Source organism: Monoraphidium neglectum (assembly GCF_000611645.1).
Source record: "Monoraphidium neglectum strain SAG 48.87 unplaced genomic scaffold scaffold01397, whole genome shotgun sequence".
NCBI lineage: Eukaryota > Viridiplantae > Chlorophyta > Chlorophyceae > Sphaeropleales > Selenastraceae > Monoraphidium > Monoraphidium neglectum.
The window spans coordinates 4,096-12,189 of NW_014012231.1; the positions used below are offsets into that span (position 1 = coordinate 4,096).

At 66.9% G+C, this 8,094-nt stretch overlaps 2 protein-coding genes across 2 annotated transcripts; both read right to left on the reverse strand.

Moving 5' to 3' along the window:
• Nucleotides 1-263: 263 nt before the first annotated feature.
• MNEG_7726 (hypothetical protein) lies at nucleotides 264-800 on the reverse strand (the record flags this gene model as incomplete). Its single annotated transcript, XM_014043799.1, has 1 exon — nucleotides 264-800. The coding sequence occupies one exon, from the start codon at nucleotides 798-800 to the stop codon at nucleotides 264-266; it is 537 nt and encodes a 178-aa protein (XP_013899253.1).
• A 4,442-nt stretch (nucleotides 801-5,242) lies between these two features.
• Nucleotides 5,243-7,638, reverse strand: MNEG_7727 (hypothetical protein; the record flags this gene model as incomplete). The annotated part of the gene is made up of 8 exons (XM_014043800.1): nucleotides 5,243-5,271; nucleotides 5,442-5,528; nucleotides 5,863-5,884; nucleotides 6,043-6,107; nucleotides 6,292-6,337; nucleotides 6,549-6,705; nucleotides 6,936-7,045; nucleotides 7,336-7,638. The coding sequence occupies 8 exons, from the start codon at nucleotides 7,636-7,638 to the stop codon at nucleotides 5,243-5,245; spliced, it is 819 nt and encodes a 272-aa protein (XP_013899254.1).
• Between the last annotated feature and the right edge of the window lie 456 nt (nucleotides 7,639-8,094).

The window sequence follows — 8,094 nt, forward strand, 5'->3', positions numbered from 1 at the left end:
CGCGCCGGCGAAGCGCGGCGCGGCGCGGGCGACGGCCGCGGCAAGCGTCTCAGCGGAGGAAGCGTCCACGTTTCGGACGAACACAGGGGCGCCTTGGAGGAGGCCTTTTGGGTAGTAAGCGTCCAGCTTGCGCAATGAGTAGGCCTGCCCTACATCGGGGCGGCTGTCCCGCTGCTCCAGAAAAAACCAGCACTCCTCCCCCAGGCCACTGCGGGCGCGACAAGCACGGCGAATGGGGGTTCAATGGCGTGAGACTGGCGGGATCAGGGCGCGCGCGGCTCGCGTGTGTCGGGGACACGGAGTTGGCACGCTTGAGCGCCCTGGATGGGCCGAAGGAGCCAAAACCGGCCCGCGAACGCGGCGGCTGCTGAGGGAGAGCGGCCGGTGCCTAAAAGCGGGCGTCCCCCCCGGCGCGGCTTGCTGCAGTGCGGCCCGCCCAGCGCTGCACCCGCCACCCACCCCGCCTCCGAGATCTCCTCCAGATCCGCCTCCGCCCGCTCGCATTCCGCCTCCGCCGCCGCCACCGCCGCTTCGGCCTCCGCGAGACGCCGCGCGTCTGCGCGCTCCGCCGCGCGCTCCTCGGCGCTGAGCAGTGCCGCGGCTGCCGGCGGCTCGGGAATGAGGTAGGCGTGCCAGTCCAGCGGGGCCCGCCGCTCCTCGCGCTGTGCAAGTGTCGGCAACGACTGCGGCTGCTGCTGCTGCTGCTGCTGCTGCTGCTGCTGCTGCTGCTGCTGCTGCTGCTGCTGCTGCTGCTGCTGCTGCTGCTGCTGCTGCTGCTGCTGTTGCAGTCCAGGCGGCATACGCGGAAGTCCCGAACGTCGCTGCAGCTGCTGCGGCTGCTGCGGCTCTTGCGGCTTGTGTGGCTGCTGCAGCTGTGGGGGTCCCATAGGCGGGGGTTCCAAGTGCTGCTGCTGCTGCTGCTGCTGCTGCTGCTGCTGCTGCTGCTGCTGCTGCTGCTGCTGCTGCTGCTGATGATGATGATGATGATGATGATGTCGCTGGTGTGGAGGCCTCGCCTGCGGAGACCGCGCCTCCAGAGGCCGCATCTGCGGAGGCCGCGCCGGCAGCGACGACGCCGCCGGCTGTGGCTGCTGCTGGGTCTGTTGCCGCTGCTGCCCGGGGTGCGTGCAGGGCGCTGGGGCTGGCAGTGGCTGCTGCCGTCCCGACTCCCGAGATGGATGCTGCTGCACTGCGGCCCCCTCCCGGGCCGCCAGCGCTGCCGCGGGCTCTGGGGCATTCTGCTGAGGCGATGCGCACCCGGGACCGTCGGGGCAGCGGACATTGGGGTGGCGGAGCGCGTCCGGCGGCGCCGCTGCTGGCACGGGCGCGGGCCGGGCGGCTGCCGCGCTGCGCTCCGGCTGCGACGAGCTGTGCAGCGCAGGCTGCTTGACACCCTCCTGCTGCGGCTCCTCTGGGCCTGAGTGCACTCCCGCGCCGCCATCCTCCGGCCCCTGCGCCTGCGGCTGCGGCTGCGGCTGCCTCTGGCAGTGCTGTCGCTCCTCCTCCCCTGCCCTCGAAGGCCCCCCGTCCGGCGGCGCTGCGGCATCGGCCGTGTTGGCTGACGCCACCTGCTGTTGATGCCCCTGCGACTGCTCCGGCGGGGTTCCATCGCTTAAGCTGGGTGCCCCGTCAACCCCTGCTGCCGCTGTGATGTGAGGAGGGCGGCGGTGGCTGAGCGAGGGGCTGGTGAGCCTCTGCTGCGGCGGGCTGTCGCGCCTGCCAGCCGAGCCAATTGCACAGCCTGATGCATGCCGCATCTCCTGCTTCTGCTGCTCCTGCGGCTCCGGCTCATCCTGCCGTCGCCGCTGCTGCTGCTGCTGCTGCTGCTGCTGCTGCTGCTGCTGCTCCTGCTGCTGCTGCTGCTGCTGCTGTTTCTGCTGCTTTTCTTCGCGCCTGTGCTCCTCCTGCTGCTGTTTCTGCTGCTCTTGCTGCTCTACTTGCTGCTCCTGCTGCAATTCCTGCTGCTCCTGCTTCCCTGTCTTCTCCAGCGGCATGTGCCGCTGCTCCTGCTGTTCTTGCTGATGCTGCTGATCCTGCGCCTGCTGCGACTGCTCCTGTGCCTGCGGCTGCTCTTGTGCTGGCTGCTGCTGCTGCTGCTGCTGCTGCTGCTGCTGCTGCTGCTGCTGCTGCTGCTCTTCTTGCAACTGCTGCTGATGATGATGCTCCTGCCGCCGCAGCCGATGCTGCTGCTGGGGCGACGACTCCGCGCCTCGCGACCGCGGCGAAGACAGCCGGAAGCGTTGCGGCGAGCGGGAACGCAACCGCGGCCGCTTCTCCCCGTCGTGCCGCGAACCGTCCTGCCGTTGACGCAGCTGCGGCACATGCAGTTCTGGCGATCGCGGCCGCCGTTGCGCGTTCCTGGGGCCAGCCCGCGCCCCGTCGCCCCGCGCGCCGCCTGCGCCGCGCTCCCGGCAGCGTTCGGGCGATGGGCGGCGCAAGCCGCTGCGCTGCAAGGGACGATCCGTGCGGCGCTCTGCGGGCGACCGGCTCCTGCCTCTCCCCCTCTCTGCTGCGCCGCTGGCGCCGCGCGCCAGGCTGCTGGCTCGGCGGCCTCTGTCAAAGCTGCGGCTCCTGGCCCTGGCTGGCATCCGGCGCTCTCGCGGGCTCCGGCTCAGGCTGCGGCGGCGGGGCGCCGAGGCGGCACCGGACCTGTCAAGGCAGGCGGGCCCGGGCCGGTCGTTGACCCTTGGGTCGCCGCGCCTGCTCCTGCTCCTGTGCCTGCTCCTGTGCCTGCCCCTGCTTCTGCTTCCACTCCTGCTCCTGGGATGGCTGCTGCTCAGCTTCTGCCCTACGAAGCTGTCATTGTTGTGGCAGCCATTCATGTGCGGCCCCCTACTTAGGCCCCCACCCCTGGGACCTTTGCAGCCACGGCCGTGCAGCGCACCGCCGCTGGAGGTGCTGCCGCTGCTAGTGCTGCTGCTGCCGCTGCTGGTGGTGCTGCTGCCGCTGCTGGTGGTGCTGCTGCCGCTGCTGGTGGTGCTGCTGCCGCTGCTCATGCCGCAGCTGTGTTGGGGGCCTGCCTTGCCCGCTGAGCCCTCGCCTGCCTGCGCGCCTGGCAGCGCAGCGTCATGCTCCTTGTTCTGCCCCTGTTGTGATGGCAACTCTGCCGCTGGAAGCCCCGCCTTTGCACACAGCTGTGGCTCATCGTGTGCCGTGCTGCCGTCCTGCTGCTGCTGTTGCTGCAGCTGGTGCTGGTGGTGGTGGTGGTGCTGCTGCTGCTGCGCTTGCAAGTACGGCCGCGGCAGCAGCATGCCGGCCGCCGACGCCACCCGCGGTGCCGCGGGGGATTCGCGTGCAACGCTCGACCCTGAGTCAGGGCGACAGGCGCGTTGCTTCGCGCGGTTGCATCCGCCCCGGCTGACACCGCTGGATGGCGCTGGGCGCTGGGGCGCGTGCGCACCTGTGGCCGCCCCGTTCCCTCCATCGGCGGTCGCCGCTGCCCCCGCGTCCGCGCTGCTGCTGACCATCTGCCGCGCCTGCTGTCCCGCCTGCGGCTGGGCCTGCAGCAGCCTCCCCAAAGCAGCGCTGTAAGCCTCCAGCTCCAGCGCTTGCTGCCCGTCCCCGTCCGGCCGCCCCCCCTCCCGCTGCTGAGAAGACGGCAGTTGAAACGCTGGGGTCACACGCGCCAGCTGTGCTGTGGGGGACGCGCCCGCAGCCGCGCCCTTCCCGGGGACGGCGCCTGAAACGGCGCTGGGCCTCCGACCATCAGGTGAGTGGCCGCGCATACACGCGTCTTCGGCGGCCTGCCCTTTTGCTTGCGGCGCCTTGGCATCGGAGACACAAGCGGTGGCGGCGGCGGCAGCAGCGGCACCTCCAGCAGAGGTTTTTGAATGGCAAAGCTGATCTGCTGTCTGCTGCTGCTGCTGCGTCTGCGTCTGCGTCTGCTGCTGCTGCTGCTGCTGCTGCTGCTGCTGCTGCTGCTGCTGCTGCTGCGCCACAACTGCTACGGGCCCTTGCTGCTGGTGCTGCAGTGCTGGAAGCCGCCGTTCCTGCCCTTGGCTCTGCTCGGGTGGGTCCAGCACATAGCCCGCCTGCTTAGCCCTGGCCATGGCAGCAGCGGCAGCCGCTGCGATGCAAGGTACTGTTAAGCCTGTGGCTGTCAAGCCCGTGACGGGGGATAGCTGCCCCCTCAGCTGGTGCGGCGCAGGTTGGCTGTGCATAGGGGCGTGGCGCTGGCGGGGCATCGCAGCCGCTCCCACGTGCACCTGCTGCTGCTGCTGCTGCTGCTGCTGCTGTCGAACTGCCGCCTGCGTGGGCCGTGCTACCTGCGGCGTTGAAGCGACGGGCCCCGCGTCCCCTGGGGGCGGCAACAGTGCCTGCGCCTCCTCCAAAAGCCGACGCCGCTTGATGGCCGGCAGATTTGGCTGCGCAGGCTCAGCAAAGGCTGCAGGCTCCCGCCCGAGGCACTCCGCTGCCTGCACCCGCCTGTCTCCGCCGCCCGCGTCGCCGAAGCCAGTGCCGCCAGCGGCAGCCAATGGCTGTGGCGCCGCTGCGTCCCCAGGCTCCCCAAGGCGCTGCGCGGCGGCATGTGCGCCTTGGCCATTGGCGGCCGGCCCCGCGGCTGGCCTTGGCTGCGGCCTCTGTGCCACGAGGACATGCTGCTGTGTGTTTTTGCCGCCCTTCCTGCTGAAGGCTGACCTGATGCTCGTTTTGGGAAGCAGGACGAAGGTCACGCCGCTGCCCGCCCCGCCGACACCACCGCCCGAGGCTGCCCCGTCGTCCCCGCCTTTCATGTCGGGGCTAGCAAGGGCGCGGCAGCCGCTGCGTCGGCCCCGCCAGGCGCGCCGGACGCCTCGCGCGCTGCGTCAACGCACCATTGCCCGCTGTGCAGAGGTGGCGGAAGGCGCGTACAGCGCGTTCATCAGCGGGGATAACAAGTTAAGCATGCTGTTTTGTACACGTCTAAACTCCAAGCCATAGCCTCTACACACTGGACACTGCACATTTACGTACAGTCGGCTCGCCGCGTCCAAATGGCCTGGAACGCATACGCTTATCACCAACCCTCACTTCAGATATCAAGACGGCTGCCCCCTGCTGCCGGTGTGATCACATGCGATCTTGATGGCGCGCTGTCACTAGTTGAGACGAGATCCCATCGTCGCGTCGCAACAGCGCTCGGTCAACTTGATATGTTACATGGATCACAGTGGTACTGCACTGACGACACATCTGCATACTCTCTCGGGGCGGTGACGCCAACTCCTGCTGTCCTCGTGCAGTGACGTCCACCTTCGCCCAATCATGGTTCAACAACTCGCCGCTCCAACACTGCAAGAGGTCGGAACAGCGTGGTGTCAGTCGTCGCCACGGCGGGCGCTCCCTGGTCGCAGGCAGCTGCAGAACAACCAACCGTCAACCGACCAACTGACTGAACGTTGTGCTTCAACGCACAAGCCCATGTAGGGGCGGCGGCACTCCCCATGCAGGACCCACCTCACCTAGCGTCACGGGGCCATCCCGGTACGTCCCTCGCCGCAGCGCAGTCCGGATCGCGCCCCACTTCCCCTTGTCTGCGCCGTAGACAACTGCGGGGGTCCATTCGTTTGATGTGTGTCACCACCGTACGGATTTGCCACAGCCACACAAGAGGGGCGCCGCAGCGGCCTCATGAGCCATTTTGCATTCCTTGAAAGTCGCCAGGTCGGGCTAGTACATAGGCACAACATAAATGCATCCAAGCATGAAATTGGATCATGACAAGACTACACAGGCTGCATGTGCGAGAGGGCTTAGATTTGCATGGCGATAATCAACGTGCACAAATGATGCCAGACTGGCATGCAATTACGGCAGAGATGTGGCGCGTCATGCGCGTGACATAATTGAGCAACCGCAAGCGCTTGCTGAGTGCCTGCGCACCTAAGTGGCGCTCTGGCGCGACCTGCAGGGGCGAGAGGCAGGCGGCCTCAGAAATGCAGCAGGCGGCGGCCCGTGAAGCTGGGCGCTGCGCTGGCCGTTTGCGCGCGTGCCGGTCGAAACAATAGTAACAGCAGCAAGCTTGGTTCATTGCCGTCGTTGGGCACGGCAGGCGTCGCTCACCGCCCCAAAGAGCGCCTTGGTCGGCCACACGGGGCACGTGCAAGTGAAGGCCCGGAGGACGTCCCCTGCGGGTGGCAGCGCGCGCCGCGTTCATGGCGCAGCAAGCAAGTTGGCAAGTTCAGATACATGAGCCTGCTTTTGCAGATTGAAGGGTCGTCCCCTGAGGGTCGATGCAATGGGCGCCCCTGCGTAATTTCAAGCGACCGCCTGAAACCAAGCACACCCTAGGGGTCCACGCCCGAGGCTCACCCTCCAGTGCAGCTTCTGCTTCCTTGACCTTATTCAGCCGCGCCACCTGCAGTACGCAGGAGAGGTACACCAGCAGCGCCACGTCTCATATTGAGATCAGCACGCCAGCCTGGACAACATGTTGACGTGCAATGGTTGTTCGACATGCTGGTTGCCCTCACTTGAATCTTGACGGTCAGCCGTGAGCTGACCAGCCGCAAATCAAGCAAGTTTCCAGCCCGATAGGCCTCCGTACCCGCGGCCAAACACCTGCTCACCTTCTGCCGCTGCTCCGCATTGCTGCCCTCCACAAACCCCGCCACCGAGGCCCGCTTCCGCCGCTCGTCGAACTCGAAGACGACGCCCAGGGGCCGCGGCAGCGTGACGCACACGATCTGGCTGGGCCCCGGCAGCAGCTTCTCAAACACAAACGTCCTGCAAACGGCGGGAGCACAGGGGCAGGCGCGGCACTGTCCATCCATCCCAGCTGGCTGTTGACAATGCAGCCTTGCATACCTTGCAGACCAGCCTGCGTTCACACCGCTTCGTTGCCAAGCTCATGGTGAGGCATTCGGGCGTCTGTCGTGCATGCGTTAGACATACGCTTCCAACACGCCGACTGTTGCACTGCCCCACACGCATCAGGGGCGGCCGCCCGGCCGCACCGTGGCTCTGTGGCGCCGACCTTCCCTACGCCCACGCGCACGCGCTCGCCCGGGGCGTCGCTCGCGACCGGCCAGGGCGTGTATGAGATGGGCTTGAACGCCAGCAGGTCCTGGGCATGTGGGGCAGAGGCGGCGAGCATGAGCGCCCCGTCGTCACGAGAGGGGGCAGTGCCGCCAGGTGCTGCTGCCGACCCCTCTGCGCGCCCTCTCATGACGGCTGCCTGCTGTTTGACCCGCATGCGATACCCCTAAATTCGCGGCTTGAGGCGGCAGTGGCTGCTGAAATCTGAGGCGAGGGAGATGGCCAGCAGCAGAGGCGTCCGTGCCGCGAGACTGCGGAAAGGCACACCGTTGGGTTTCTGAATCGCTGGTGCGGCTGCCACTCATCAGCTAGACTCACGTTTTTATCGACCTCCGGGCTCACGCCCTCGGGGGCCTCGAACATGGTGCCTGTCTTGGGATCCTCAAACAGCCGCCCGCTGTCCAGGAGCTCTTTGGGGGGCGGCCGCAGCACCCAGGCGCCCACCGCCAACGCCGCCACCAGCGGGAGGCTGACCGCCGTGAGGAACGCTGCATCCGCCCCTGCGGCACACTCCGCATCGAAGCAGACGGGGGGCACAAACGCTGTGGCTGCCGCGGCCGCCGCCCAGCACTTGGCTTGAGCTGCTACGACTGCCACGGGCAGAGCACCGAGTGTCGCCATGCAATGCACGGGCCGTTGCGTGTGTTGCCTGGCCGTCACCACGCAGTTGGGTCCCCATAGATGCCGATCTAGCCCCTGAACCACGCGGGCTCGCTGCCGAGGCAAAGGAGGGAGAGGCCTGCTGAACATAGACGTGATCTGGAACTGAAATCGCGAAGTTCAACAGGTCAATTGGACTTGACTTGTTTCAAAGCTGAAAGGAGGCTGGAACGCTGTGCTTAGCTTGCCATCAGTTTAGCATCGTCACCAGAAGGGTGTCGGGTGCTTCAGTCGGAAACGAGAACTCTCATTTATAGGTAGCCCACTACCGTCGCATGGGCACCAACAACTTAAGCTACGTTTCAAAACCATGGGTGACGCTAGAGACTCGCATAGACCCAGCGTCAAGCAATCAGCGAGCAACACATGGCGAGAACGGGTGCGTATGTGTAATTCCCAAGCACTAGTTGTCCACTG